The 15,144-nt window shown below is 48.0% G+C and overlaps 1 protein-coding gene across 2 annotated transcripts; it reads left to right on the top strand.

The window, feature by feature from the left end:
- The first annotated feature begins 5,389 nt into the window (after positions 1-5,389).
- Lysmd4 (LysM domain containing 4) lies at positions 5,390-11,130 on the top strand. 2 transcript variants are annotated; one of them, XM_027408114.2, is made up of 4 exons: positions 5,390-5,449; positions 5,690-5,854; positions 6,449-6,731; positions 8,392-11,130. In XM_027408114.2, the coding sequence occupies exons 3-4, from the start codon at positions 6,459-6,461 to the stop codon at positions 8,998-9,000; spliced, it is 882 nt and encodes a 293-aa protein (XP_027263915.1). In that variant the 5' UTR covers positions 5,390-5,449; positions 5,690-5,854; positions 6,449-6,458; the 3' UTR covers positions 9,001-11,130. The 2 variants fall into 2 exon arrangements, with proteins under 2 accessions (XP_027263915.1, XP_027263917.1); XM_027408116.2 differs by having other exon boundaries at positions 6,449-6,752; positions 8,392-8,524.
- Positions 11,131-15,144: the final 4,014 nt, after the last annotated feature.

The following is a 15,144-nucleotide window of genomic DNA, read 5'->3' as shown; positions in this document are numbered from 1 at the left end:
ACCCAGGCACTCACGTGCACCTGTCTGCTTCTGAGTTCATGTACTCCGAGACCCCCTGTGAACAGAATCATAGGGGTTTTTCCCTTTTCTAATTGGCTTACTTTACTCAACAGAATGTGTTCAGGAGACGTCCATGCTGCAGTGTGTGGCAGAAGCTCCTTCCATCTCAAGGCTAAGTAATATCCCATGTGTGCCTGTGTCACATGTGCGATAGCCATGCACCTGTTGGTAGGTGCCTGGGCTGGTCCCACCTTGTGGCTACTGTGAGAATGCTGCCATGTGCCTTTTTGGTATACAGACCAAATGGGGGAGGTCCTTCTGTGTATATGTTTGTCTTCTTGGTTGATAAATAAAGCACTGTTGGCCAATAGGGAAGCAAGTTAGGTGGGACTAGGAAAGAAGGAGGATTCTGGGAAATGTAGGAAAGGCCATGTGATCCCAGGAAGAGAGGACACATAAGGCTGGTGTCCTCGGTAAGATAAGTCCTTATAAAATATATAGATTAGTAGTTATGGTTGATAATTAAGATTGAGGTAGCAAATAAGAAATCCTAGTCATTGGCCAGCAGCATTGTAACTAATATAAGACTCTGTATGTTATTTGGGGGCCCTAAAGTGGCGACAGAACCCAGGCAGCTGGCAGAAAGAGTTATCGTTACACAGATCATACTTTGTGTTTTGGGCCCAGAAGAGGGCTGAATCATCTAAGTCTATGCCTAAATTTTTGAGGAGCTTCACACCCCCTTTAACTCAAGCTTGCTGCGAAATAATTTACTGTGATTGAGATTAGACCATTGCTGGTTTTCCAGAAAGTTCTGTGAGCAGCTTTGTAAACAAATCCCACTCTCTCACTCCACCTCTGCCTCCATCTCCAACAACCCCTGATTTCTGTTCCTATCACCTTGCAAAACCAACACTGTCATTTAAGATGTCTAGCGTCTTTCCCTTGGCATCATGCTTTTGAGATCTTCTCTGAGGACCACATATATCACGGGTTACTTTTCATCCCTGAGGGACTTTTACTGTAGAAATGCCATCGTCAGCTTTGCTGTTCAGGGATTGATCTGGACGACTGTGAATCATGGCACCTGTATATCTTCCTGTTCTGGTCTCTGGGTCTCAGGTAAATGCTGACAGAGGAATCAGTGTGTCCAGCTTCTCAAGAGCCCCAGATCTTTGCAGCATCACCAAGAAGCACTGATGTCTTGAGGAGATGCAGAAATTGAAAACTTGCTTGGACTCCCCAGTGCATCTGAGTGATGAGTGATGGTTAGGATCTTAGATGCCCCATCTTGAGCAACTTGGGAGGAGACAGGGCCCTGGAGATGTTGAATTAGGAACTTCCAAACCTGGATATAACTCCCAAATGCCAGAGCTCAGTTCTAAGGTTAACCAGAGGAAGTTGAAGGATTGGGAAAATGGGGTGAGGGAAAGCTTGGGGATGAGGTCTTACTCCTCACAGGAACAAAGTGGGTATGTCAATCCCCACCTCTAAAACCTTTAAATGCCTACCCATGGCATACAGAAAGGACGTGAGTGTGACTCTGAGGAAACTGAGCTGAACCCTGAGGTGAGGACCTCAAAGCAGCCCTGACTTGAAGCAAGCAAGGGCAAGTGGCTGGAAGTAGGCTGTGATGGCCCACAGGCAACCTTCAAAACAGTCCATTCCAGAAGGCCTCATGCTCCCCACGGAAGTTCCTTGCATCTGAAGGGCAGTGGCCCTAGTTGACATCTACTTAGCACAGCTAACCCTGTGCAACAGGTTCCTGTCATTCCTGTCTCCAGGCACCTCCCATCCTCAGGCCTGGAGACAATTGAGTGTTATATATTGAGGGGATTAACTTTCACAGGACAAACCTGTCCCTGCGGAAGGCTGGGCCCTCCAGATGCTCCTGTTGGAGCCCAATCTGTCAGTTTCAGCTGCCTTGACAAAGTGCCTCAGACGTGTCTCCCGCAGTTCCAGGAAAACCTGAATCAGGGTGGTGGCAGTGGTGTGGTTCTGTGTGGAGGGTGGGGGTGTGTGTGCCTTGTCTAGGTTGTAGACTGCTGACGTCTCTTCATGTTCTTGTGGTAGAAATTGGGCAAGGAAGCCATTCTATCCCCTTCACAAGGACACTGGTCCCATCCTCCTCTCTAAGGCTCGGTCTTCTAAAAGCTCCCTTCAGAGGGCAGGATTTCAACAGCATTGGAAGGGGACACAAAAGATCAGTCCACATGGAGCCTGAATATAAATTTCTTTAATGAAAAATGTACTTCTGTGCTTCTAACTATAACCTCTTGAGGATAATGTAGCCAGCATGTCCTGCTTGCTGTGTGAGCATAGCCTGCTGGACACTCACCAGGGATCATCCCAGCAATGTTTAATCTTCATAATAGCAGGGGTTATTTCAGACCCTGGTCTAAAGATGAGAAAACTCAACTGTGAACACGATTCCAGTAGACACTGGTGAGAGTGCTTTCAGAGTAGTACTCCTGGACTGGAGAGCATGTGATCTGAGAGATGCTTATAGCAGGCAATACCAAGAAGACAAATGAACAAAACTCAGGCTTAAGCCACTTAAAGAAGACTGTTACACACATGTGTCCACTAGCCTGGTGTCTGGAGGGTGGTGCCGGTGGAATTTTTCTTTGTTTTTTTGGGAGATTGGTTGAGACAATCCTTCCTAATCATGATGCTTGATCCCACTCCATGAAAAAGCCAAATGCTTCTCTTCCCTGTTCCTCACTGTTAGAAACATCCTGATAGCTGAATCTTTTAACAAGTCCCAGTCACTTCACTGGTGAATTCCTAAGCATGGGGGCTCAGGAGCAGACTCTCACAGGACATAGCCTAAAAGTGACTACTTTCCGATCTTACAAGTGTTCCCAATAGACTTGGTCCCTTGTCTATTTTTCCAACCATATTCCACAGAACACACATGGCAATGCTGTGCCTGCCCCATGTCTGTTACCTACAAAGAATATTGTGAAGCCACTTGAGTTTACATGAATTTAACTGTAAGGATAACAGGGCTTGTTTTTTCCTGTACCTCTTAAATTATTTATATGATTTGGCAATTTTTCTATAGTGTCTTTTCTTGCTTAGATGTGACATTTTTATATATAAGACGGGAACATATCAAAGATGGCAAACATTCCTGTCCAATTCATGATAATTTCTTTGAATTTTCTCCGTTTTGAATTTCTCACTGTGTGTGTGTGTGTGTGTGTGTGTGTGTGTGTGTGTGTGTGTGTGTGATGGCAGTTGAGAGACAACCTCAGAGGCCTGTATGCATGCAACGTGTTTGAGACAGAATCTCTTGATGTTTACTACTGAGCACTAGGTTAGCCGGCCCCAAAGATTCCAGTTATTCTTTTCTCTTCCCAACCCTTCCTGCCACTGGAGCAGTGGGACTGCAGACCCACACAGGGACTGATTCAAACTCAGGACCTTGTGCAGCAAGGAGCATCTCCTCTTCCCCTTCTTTGACTTGTTAATTATATTTTATGTAGACAATACAGCGTTGTCCATACCCTCCCGTGGACACTGGCATCATTTTGGTGCTGCCAGCTCTGCCTCTCACATCCATACTTCTTCCAAGGGCTTTTTTTCTAACTCAACTTGTCCACAAGTGGGAATCAGAGCACTCTATTCCTTCTCCTTTACGGGAAGAAGGCTGTGTTCCAGCAGCCACTGGATTTTCCTGAGTCACTAGAGAACACATCACAGAAGAAACCTGAGACAATGGATCATTCTCACCACTCCTGACCATCAGGGTCGACTTGGTTACCGACAGCCATCCAGGCTATGAAGAATTATCAATATCTGCTGGTGATTCATGAGGAGTGTGTGCCATAAACACAGACCATGAGCAAACTGTCATGCACAGAAGTGCAGGGCCATGCAGGGGATATCTGGACACTAACAGAAGTGGCTTTACTAGTAATTGGGCTGTGATAACAGGCATACTTTGGAGTTGTTCTAGGCAGGACTGGGTGGCATCCCAGGCATCAGGGACAATACAGTAGAAGGAGAGGACCAAGCCTCCGGAAGCTTAGGGTCAAGATCACAGTTGGTGAGTAGACAACTGGCTTTAGTCTCTGCTTCTCTCCTGGCTGTGACTACTGCTAGCTGCTGTGTCTCTTTAATTTCTCTCTACAAAATAAAAAGACAAAGCTGATGAAGCCCCACTGCAGGTCTCTGCTCAGCCTTGGAGTTTGGAGTCATATCCTGAAAGCTAAATAGTTGGCCCTCCCACCTTGCACCCTCCTTCCCAAGAGATCAGGCCTGGGAGGAGATGACATGTTTTCCAAGGGTTGGAGGGTATTCAAGTGGACACCTCATCTTGTAAGGTTGGTTTCCACTGTCTTGGGGTCAGAGCAGTGGACCTTTTCTTGTGGCTGGGCCCCTGGCACACTTTGATGGGTGGGTCATACCCCTCATATTTCTCATGCAGCCTCATCCAAGCCGGGGAAGCTGTCACACACCACAAATACCTTGGTGGGGGACGCAAGTGTATCCGTGAAGGAACAGTTAGGCATATTAGCAAGCCTAGCCTCAACCCCCAGATGTTTAAAGCCAGAGAGAAGGGCCCTGTGGCTGGCAGAGAGGGCTATGACCCACTGCCCTCCTAGCGGTAGACATTTAGAATCAGACTTTTAGTTTTATTCTAAGCCATAGGAAGGATTTCTGGACTCTTTTTTGTTTGTTTGTTTGTTTGTTTGTCGTTGACTCCCAGAGAGGTTTAACACCTTGGCTCAGCTGCCAGCCAGCCATCTTCGGTGCATTGCCGGTCCAGGTCACATAGTATCTTCCTTATTCATTGGATGAGTCTTACTCCATTAAGGATTTTAGTCCTTGATTGTGTTTGTTGCAAACACCGCCAGAATATTACCTGCTTTTTCGAATAGCAGGGGTTTTCTGGCTAGCCAGGTGATATTTATTCTTGTTTCTCTAAATCTGGTCTGTGTCGTCGCGGCAATATTTCACATCCCTGGACATTTCTTTATCTCCGGGCGGGGGCTGGCAATCAGCCGGCCCCTCAAAGGATAGGTAGTGGTGGGAGGACCCCGGGTTGGGCCACCACGCTGGGGACGCTCCTGGCTATGGATCAGGACACAGAAGTCAAAAGTCTCTCTAGCCGGGAAGAAGACCAAGGCTCAGCAGAAAGCCGTGGCCACCACGAAAGAGGCCAAGTTCCACACCTGGCTCAGAAGTGGAAACTGGGCATGGCCTGGGCAAGCGAGCTGAAGGGCGAAGGTCCAGAGCCCTGCGTTGGAGCCCCACCCTGGAGCCCCGCCCATTAGGGCCCACCCCTTCGAACAGAGTGTTCTGAACTCCCCGCACCTTCTGGCTCTGCCAGTGCCCTCCCTCCTCTGAAGTCATTGGTTGATTCTCAGTCCCCGCCCCCGGAAGGGCTGCCTATCACAGCCAATCGACGAGCGCGGCGGCGGTGGAGTCTGGGAGAGAGGTACCCCGACCTGGAGCAGGGGCTGCGGAGTTGACTTGGGGGGCCGGGGCTTGTGGGGTCGATTGTCACCGTGGGCTCGGGGGTGGGTTGCTACTCTAGGGCCAGTGGCCGTGGCTGCGTCCGCGGAGGACTGGTGCCGGCTTGTGGGGGTGGCAAGATGTGCGCTCCATGGAAAGTTGGAGCCCGCCCGTATAGGCCCAGGGGTGGGGTCGCCTCTAATTTGTTTTGTCTTCTGCTTAGGGACACCTCACCTGTCACTGAAGGGAAACGGAGGTGTCAGGGGCTCAGAGATCCGAGACCAGAGGGAGATGCACTGAGGCTGGCTGTCCCCCATAAAGGGCCTCTCGGAAGGCACTTCCAGGAATGCCTAGAATCCCATTCGAGCCATTTGGAAGGGGAAAGGAGGTTAGTTGTGGCTCTGATGTTTGGCTCTAGGTAACGATAAAAGGGAGCATGGGGGTGTAATGAGGGCAGAGTGACCGTGAGAAAGGGGCAAGTTGAACTTTGACAGGCGTTTTTCCATTGCTCGCCTCTCAGGTCAAGTCAGCCAGGGTCAAAATAAGAGACTTTGCGAGCCATGGTTGTTCTCAGTTGTCCTTGGCCTTCCTGAAGACACCTTGGAATGCCTTTCGCGGTTTTTGTACAAAGAATCTGAATGTGAGATTCTTAGTGACTGGGAGCTGAGAACAGTACTCAAGACACAAGTGCCTTCTGTGTGTAGGCTGGGTGAGGGAGGCGCAGCTATGGATAGGGAAGAGGGTGGGGACGCTTTTGTTTTTTTGTACATAGTACATAATTAGGGAAAGCATGATTTTATTTTGCCTTTTAGGGAAAGCAAGACTTTATTTTGCCTAAGTTCCATGTGGGCTAGTGTGAGGATGTTGTCATTCTGTCCTGCTAGTGTTTGCTCACTATTTGCCATGTTGACAGTTCCCTTTAGGTAGCCAGAGGGGAATATAGCATTTGTGTGGAATTAACCCCAGGTTTGGTTGCTTCCAGTTAAGAAAAAATGAGGCAGAAGGAAGTGTTAGCCAAGACCTTCCAAGGCCCAGCTGTTGTCTGTAGGACTCCAAACAGCCACGTTTACATGTTCAAGAATGGCAGCGGGGACTCCGGGGAGTCCTCCGAGGAAGAGTCACATCATGTATTACGACCCCGTGGCAAAGAGCGCCAGAAGAACAGCATCCAACAGCATCCGGGAGCAGGCAACGTGGTTCTGCTGCAGCGGGAGCTGGCCCAGGAGGACAGCCTCAACAAGCTGGCTCTCCAATATGGCTGCAAAGTAAGCCGGCTTAGTCCCTAAGTAAGCTGATTGGTCAGTTAGCTGGGAACCTCCGTTAAGGGTGTGTTTTCCTTTGTCCTGACTTTCACTGCGACACTATGAAACTGTGTGGGATTTTGAGCAGATTGCATTTAAGATCTTAGGGGCTGGAGATGGCAGGTGGAGTTTACCCAAGTTTCCTTGGCATGCTTGCTCCTCTCGCTACTCGTATCCTGACCTTTTCTTAACATTAGCTAATCTGATCAGTAGAGTTTTTCCTTCTCTCTATTAGAACTGCATGGTCTAGCCTCTGCTGTGCATCTGTATAACCTTATCTTTCTCTTTAATTATGTTTTTAGCACTCAGAGTGATTAACAGTGGCAAAGTAAGTAGGAAAGCATTTCTGGAATCGCTCTTTCCCCCCTCCCCCGGATCAAAATGACTTGTTTCGAGCTGCTAACCCCATGCTACATACCCGGCAGCAGCTTTCACCAAGGCTGTATCAGCTGCACCATTAAAAAAGTCTTTACCTCCCAGAAATTGTCTGTTGTTTATCTAACAGGATCCAAATGAGCAAAAAGGATTGTGTGAGTGTGGGGGTCTTTCCCAGCGTAGTAGGGGCTGGTCTCTAGGGACACATAGTAGCTTCATGTTACATCAGCCTTGTGTTTGGATCGTCTCAACTGCTTCTGTAGGCATAACCTACGGACCATGGGCTGGAAAACAGTCTTGAAAGTTAGACTGAGTAGGCCTCTCAGATGATGGTCTCCAGCCCGGTTCCAATTGTTCCAGTTGGAGACAAATACACGTGCTGTTCGTCTAGCGCACAAACAGTGAAAGCTGTCAAGTTGCAGGGCAATGACTAAAAGCATCCCTCGAGCCTGGTCAATGAGACCCTAAAAGTGGTTGCTGAATAAAATAATCACACACACACCATGGACCTGAATACTAAACTCTGTGGCTTATACTTACTTTCTAGATAAGGTTTGCAAAAGTAGCTTGAGAGGGAGTTTAAAATTTGGCCTCTTGTCCCTTCTTTTTTCCATTAGAAGCTTTGTTCCCCTGACTGTAGTTGGGAATGGGGAAGTCTCAGCCTGGAACTCCTAGGTAGATTGCTGATTTCCTAACCTGCTTCTAGTGAGAAGTAGGACCTCCCAAGGTCAACTGAGTCATTTCTATTCAGGGAATAAGTCCCTGTGCCTGCACTACTTCTGGGAAAGTGCTGAGGCAGCGTCCTGAGGGAACCATGGGTGGTGGAGCCTCTGAATGTGTGCCCAGAGCCAGTGCAGGCTTTGGTGAGCTTGCCTGGCCACTTGCTCATTTGGATTCTGGTGTAAGAGGGGGCACTGTTGCCTCAGCGCTTGACAGAAGGGGTGACAGTGTTGGTCCTATTTCACCTGAAGCTTTTGTTGTAGTCACAACACTTTCCAAAATTGATCAGAAATTGTTCCAAGTATAACAGTTGATGTCTAAGCTATTCATTAAGAGGTTAAAAACCAAAGACAAAAAAAAAAAAAAAAATCCAAAGCTCAGGTTACTCAGCCAAACAAAGCTGGCTGTGGGTGCAGATTCTGGTCTTCACGGGCTTCTTCGATGGGATGGCAGCAGGCTGAGGGGTTCTGCTGGGGTTGGGTACTGGTTTTAAGGAACATTGTGTATTTATAATGCATGGCTTCCCTAGGTCGCAGATATCAAGAAAGTGAACAACTTCCTCAGAGAACAAGACCTGTATGCTTTGAAATCGATCAAGATTCCGGTGAGAAAACATGGGATCCTCACAGAGACCCACCAAGAACTGACCCCCCTGGGGGGCCCATCCTCTGAGACCAGAGTGACCCTGGTAGAACTGCCTGAAGATGAAGATGCCACTGGGGCACCTGCTCAGAGTAACCAACTGATGGATTTCTTTAAGGGAATTGATGAGAACATTGAGCGGGCTGTGCAGTCTGACGTCTTCCACAGTGACAGCTGCTGTGTGGAGGCCGTAGATCAGCCACTGCTCCCCACAACCCAGAAGCCACCAGCCGATGGTGCAGACTGCGGGATTCAGTGGTGGAATGCTGTCTTCCTCATGCTTCTCATTGGGATTGTGTTGCCGGTGTTTTATCTCGTCTACTTTAAAATCCAAGCCACCGGGGAAGCCTCAAGTAGCTTGAATGCAACTGTTGTCCCCAATGGCTCAATGACACTGAGCCCAATTCCAGGACAAGCCCCCAATTTGGCAATTCCAGTGCACACCCTCCCCCCTTCAGACAGCCAGGTCAGCTCAACCACCCAGGTAGGGGCCTAAGCTCATTTATTCTAGAATTGGCAATGCTTTGGCAATTGGCTCTTGATGTATGTAGCTGTCACTGGCTGTTTGCTGGGAGTGTTGCATTTAGCTTCCTGAGATGTATGGACATTAAAGAAGTTGTCATGTCAATCTGGATTGTATGGACTGAGGAATGGCCTGGCCTAACACAAGGATGCAGGAGCCCAGACATCAACATTGCAGCGAGAGAGACATTTGCATGAAATTAGTGGCTGTTTCTTGAAGACATGTAGGGACTGGCTGTGAGGTCCTGTGCAGCTACTCTGTGGGCTCCTAAGTAGAGCACGACAAGGTATCGGCAGTATTGGTGCTCCACTGTTAGATGGGGTCAAATGTCAGTGTATCCCTGTCCTCTAAGGGTGGGGGTGAGCTCACATGTCCTGTGTCTGGGTAAATCAAGGTGCTATGCAGTAAGTCATTGAGTTTTAGAGTGATGAATTGCAGTTATGACAGCTTGACATGTTTGCCTCTTCACTTGACCCCATTGAAGCAATGTCACATCAGAAGTGACAAAGATCTAAACTGCCATCCTTTGATTTAAGCTGCCATTCGGTCCCTCACATGGTTGGAGCTTTATGTTCTTACACATGGGCATATCTTAAGCCAGACACTGGGTCACCTCTCACATTCACAGTAGGAGCATCTCTGGTGATGGATTCTCCCAGTTGGCATCTTGGGAGCAGCTGTTATTGGCAAGTAGTCTGAAGGGACTACATCTGACATTGAGGTTCTAACACATGCGCCTCTGAGGCCAATCCACTGTCAGACCAGTGTTGGCAAGAACTGTAGGCCTCTACCCCACCCTCCACCTTGTCCATGTGTGCCTGAAGCAGAGTATTTTTCCTGCTGTACCCGTGACTATTTTTTTGGATAATATTCTTAACTTCCAGATTCTGTGTCTCAGTGTTAAAACCAGACATGATGCCGGTGAGCTTTCTGTTACTGTACAAAATAATCTTAAGTAGGAAAGGTTCATCTTGGCTCAAGGTCTCAATCCATGGCCTGATTTGGGGGTGCCTTATGGTAAGGACACATCATGGAGGAGAGTGTGTGGTGGAACAAATTGCTCATAAGACCAGAAAGAGAGAGAGAGACAAGGAGGTTGTTGGGTCCCAGTGTCACCTTCAAGGCCATGCCTGCAGTAACCTAACTTCCTCCCACTAGACCCCATCTCTTAATGTTTCCACTCCTTCCCAATGCCAAGGTGAGGACCAAGCTTTTAGGATACTTGCCTTTGGGGGACATCCGAACCCAACAGGGAGACATTGGCTGTGAAAGGCTATAAAAGGCAGCACCAGACACCAGAGGGTGCAAGACGCCCAAGGTTTTCTGAGGCACTCCCTGGAGGCGGTGGCCATCAGTGTGCTGGAAGGGGTAAGTCAGCTTGCCTTGTCACAGCAGAAAGGGACCGAGGTGGCTGGGGTCTCAGCTTCAGGGTAAACAGAAAGCAAGCACATTGCTCCAGTGGTGAGCGTGGTGGATGCTCGGGCCACTTGACACTTAGGCCTGGAAATCCGATCAGAGGAGCAGAGTCCTTGAGCCAGCTAGCTGTTCAGTCAGGAAAACAATCTGCCCAGGGTGCAGACAGCAAATTTAAATCACCTTCAGAATTAAATAAACCCATGGATGTTGATACAATATTGATCATGTTAAGTGATTTCTATCTGGATGCTCATGACCATTGTGGCTGTGAAGTTTCTCTTAAATGTTGTCACCAGTAACTTCAGCAGGCAGGGCTCAGAGTCCCAGGGAAGAACCACTTTTGCCAGACAAACAATGTCGCATTTTTTTTCTGTATTCTGTCTCAAGTGTTGGGGACTGTCTATGACTGCCTGTGCACAGTCCTGTGTAGGCTCCGAAGTAGAACATGACAAGGGATCCGCAATGTCAGTGGCCCTGGGGTTGGATGGTGTCAGATGACTGTCACAGTGACCCTGCCTGCTAAGAGTTAGGGTGGGCTTGGCTCAGAGATGCGTTCTGTGTCTGAGTAGACCAAGGTGCTCTGCAATAGTATCAGTATGTCACTGAGTTTTTAGACGAGTTACAGTTTTAACTTGTATTTTCTGTATTTTTCTCAAGTGGAATAAAATATTTCTTCTGTGAAGGAAACACGACTCCCTCTTTTCACCCGTGGAAATTAGTAACAGAGTTAAAATCTGAGGGACAGGTTTGAAGAAAGATGACTGTGGCCCCGGCCTCCTGCTGGGCCTGGGCTAGTTGTCCTGGGCTCTTGCTGCACACAGGCTTATGTGGCCAGAGAAGGACAGACAGACCAAGTGGTAACCAGTTCACTCTGGCCCACTGGCCTCCATAATGTGCTTTCTAGTTGAGTGAGGTCTGTGGAAGACATGGCATGGAGTTCATTTTCTGCTAACCTATTGCATTTTGGTGACTGGCGTGCTTTTGAAAAGAACTTTTACATTTTTAAGTTCTGTGCATTTGTGTCTCTGGGTTTGTGCATGTGAATGCAGGAACACTTGGAGTTCAGGCGAGAGTGTAGGACCCATTAGAGCTAGAGTTATGGGCAGTGGGTGCTGGGAACTACATTGGGGTTCTCAGTGAGAGTACTAAACACACTGAACAGCGAGCCGTCTCTCCAGTCCCCAAGAAAGTGGATATTTTAAAGAAATAACTCATTTTGGTTGGCCATAGTGCTTCATGTTAAACACTAAGGAATTCTTAGTATTGAACATGCTGACTTTACACCAGGCAGACAAGGCTCCAGGCTGGGTTAGGCACTGCTTGCCTGAAAGGCAGGAGACAAAGACTAGGGGGAATTAACACTGTGGGTTTATTTGACAGTCCTGTGGGATAGACAGGGCCAGGCCCTGGGGCCCTACTTAACCTGGTAGAGAAAGCTTAAAGTCACCAAACGTACTAAAGTATAACCCATCAAGTTCCTTGTTCACTGGATGCTGTGCATCTTGTGCAGTCCCCTCAGGAGTAGGCCTTGGCTGTCACCACTTTACAGGTAGAAATCTAAGAGCCTACAGCTGACAAATGGGGCCAGCTGGCAGCCTCAGTATTTGTGCTCTTCCTGTTCTGTAGCCTTTCTGCCCTGGTACCCACCAGCCTGCTCCTGTTGGGGATGATGGAGGCACTGATGACCTGCATGGTGTCCAGACCCTGGTGCAACTAGGTGTCTCTGAAAGCACCAGTGGTTGTGGCCTCTCAAGGCAAGGCTTCAGGAGAAGTGTGGTGGAGAGAATTAGACAATTTGGTCCACAAGAACACTGGCCAGTGCTGGTAAGAGTCATCCATTGCAGGGTCCAAGAACTGTGGCTGGCACTGAAGTGCCCACCTTCTTTTTTCCCTTTGTGGGGAGGAAGAGTGCTGGGGATTGACCCCTAACCCTGGCATCGGTTCTACCAGTGAGGTATGCTCCTAGCTGGATCCTAATTTGTTGCTTTTAACTTTCATTTTATTTTTGTTTTTTGCAGTGCCCAGAAGTCAAAGAAAAGGTTTTGCACATGCTAGACAAGTGTTCTACCACTTGGCCACATCCCCTGCCCTAGTTCCCTTCCCCTTCTTATTTGCTGGTGTAAAACTCACTGGATGTAGTATCTAAGCCAGAGACCCAGACTTCTCCCTCGTCTAAGAGTCAGCCTCGCTTGTGCTGGAAAGAACATCCCTCCTAGTGCTCAGCGTGGTGGGACAGGGTTTGTCCATGCTCACTCCCAGGGAGAAGGGACGGCTGCTCACCAGGCTGAGCAGGGGCATCTGGGTGGGGAAAGAGCGAATAGGCCTGCAAAGCTTGGTGCAGCTGCTGAGGACAGGTGAGGCTAGCCCCGCCCCGCTGCCTCACTGCCCCTGGAACAGCACAATGATGGCATCATCAACCTGTGCCCCTTCCTACCCCTGCTCAAAGTGGCAGAAGGTTCCAGAGACTGCCCCACCAATGGCATTGGTGACAGCAGTACCTCTTAACACCTCTCCAGGCTTTATTTGGCCCAGGGAAGACTTCCTCAGCTCTTCGGAAAGCATTAATTAGTTTTTGCGGTAACGCTGGCCTATAATTTGTTATGGAGTCTAGGCCTGTCCCCATCTCTAAATGCTGCCACCTTCACATGTGGCTGCAATTGGTTATTTTAAGATGCTGTTTCATTGCCCTGAATCAGAACACATGCTACTTTTTATCTGTACTCTACCCATTCATCCATCCAAGCACACATGCTTTAGTTCATTAACCTTTCAGAACAAAAGAGGTGATGATAACCAGGGCCCCGGACCCCTGCCCTCAAGGGGCTGACAAGCTGGGAGGGGATGTGATAAAGGCTCTGGGCCCCAGAGAGGCAGATGGTCACGTGCTAACTGGGAGAGCCATAGTAGGTTCTCTAGATGAGCTGACATTTCCTTAGCTACACTCAAAAGGGCAATGGAAGTCAATGCCACAGTGGACAGGTGTTTTTAAAGGAATGAACAAAGGACTAGAGGGTGGAACAAGGGAACTGTGCACACAAGAAACTGAGTAGCCAGTGACCTGGTATGCAGGTAGTGTAAATGGAATCTTGAGGAAATGTGTCAGGAATGGTTTGGGGCCAGACATGCAACAACCTGAGCTCTACATTTCAGGGCTTGGCATTATTTCAGGGAGAGCAGAAGTGACTCATGGTGGCATGAGGAGCCAATACCATTGAATAAAGTTTCCTTACTTACTATGTCTGTTATTCCTAATTCTTTTGTTCTTAGGTCTGTGAGTTCATATAGTTCCATTTGACTTGGAAAATTGCCGTCATCCTTAAATTTTCCTGATTATTCTTCTATTGTATCACAAATTCTAATTGATTTTAATAATAAAAATCCTGAGTCAGATATAGGGATAAATGCTGAAAGATCAGAGAAGTAAAGCAGCCAGCTACTAGATGGTACTAAGTGACATTTTTCTGAGATTATTTTGGACAGCTCCTAAAGAAGGAGCGATGGGGGTCTGGGGCTATAGCTCAGTGGTAGAGTGCTTGCCTTGCCTAGTATGTACAAGGTCTGGGTTCAATCCCCAAAACTGCCTGCCCCCCAAAAGGTTAGGATGCCATTCATAAATCCGAAACACAAATACATACATGAAGCCATTTATGATGGAAGAAGGGCACACAAAATAACCCCAAAACACCTACAGGAGAGCCCAACTGTGTAACAAAGAACCATACACAAAGCAGACAGGAACAAACTGTTAAGTATGATCGTGACTAGATAATGTAAAGTTAAGGCAAAGAAGCCCCGTCCTCACTCTCTCACGTACTTTAAAGTAGCCAGTAATGTGCATTCCCCAGGAAGGGATGGGATGGCAAATCTGCAACTAGTTTCTGTATGTACTAGGATGGAGTACGTCAGAGGATCATAGGTAAGAGGAACTGGGGTTCTTCCCAGAAGTGATGCAAACAAGCTACAAGTGAAGAGAGACGAGCTGAATACAAGGCTGCAGCCAAGTGGACTCAATTAGGCACCTCTAAGAGTGAGGGAGCATCCCCACAGCTTCCAGTGTGCAGAGCTCAATTGTTAACATCCCAGTAACAATGAGCACAACTACAGCCTAGGTTTTGGTTTCAGAATGTCATTCTGTAATAATTCAAACCAGGAATCCTTGAGGAAGCACCTGGTCCAGGTTAAGGAGAGGGAAAACACAAGTATGGAACATTTTGTGGTGCGAGTATCAAGGGTGTGCTGAAGCCTGGACAGGAAGTGCTGGAGAACTGTTGTGTTGACCCGAGGGTGCTCCTAAAGGCCCAAACTACAACAGTTTGTGGAGCGACACGATAGATTATAACCCACAGACTAAAGTACATTGCTGTCGATCCCTAAGATGCAACCAAGTGAGTGTATGTGTGCGTGTGTGGGAGTGTCAGTCACACCTCAGAGTTTAATTCCCCACTGACAAATGTAGGAATGTAGGCAAAGAAGGAAACAAGCAACGACTATGCTAAAAACCCGCTGAGGACAAGATGTAAGGTAGGTAAAAATTGGGGAAACCTAGTCAAGTTACCTCCAACTACTTACCAGTTACAAAAAGGAAGACAGCACTTTACAGTGAAGCCTAGCAGGAACCATCACCCCGGAGAAGGGACAGCCATCTGTAGTGAGACATTGACACCATCAATTCCAGAACTAACTAGGACAGCACTTTGGGCT

This window comes from Cricetulus griseus, chromosome 3 (assembly GCF_003668045.3).
Source record: "Cricetulus griseus strain 17A/GY chromosome 3, alternate assembly CriGri-PICRH-1.0, whole genome shotgun sequence".
Lineage (NCBI taxonomy): Eukaryota > Metazoa > Chordata > Mammalia > Rodentia > Cricetidae > Cricetulus > Cricetulus griseus.
Note: the sequence above shows the minus strand (reverse complement) of the source record. Positions and strands in the feature narration are given on the sequence as shown.

What these genes read in the sequence shown, in the direction of transcription:
- Lysmd4 (XM_027408114.2), top strand. Translation starts at nt 6,459, where the DNA reads ATGAGGCAGAAGGAAGTGTTAGCCAAGACCTTCCAAGGCCCAGCTGTT. An exon ending in CTCTCCAATATGGCTGCAAA is followed by an intron (nt 6,732 to 8,391) that starts GTAAGCCGGCTT and finishes TGGCTTCCCTAG; the next exon opens with GTCGCAGATATCAAGAAAGT.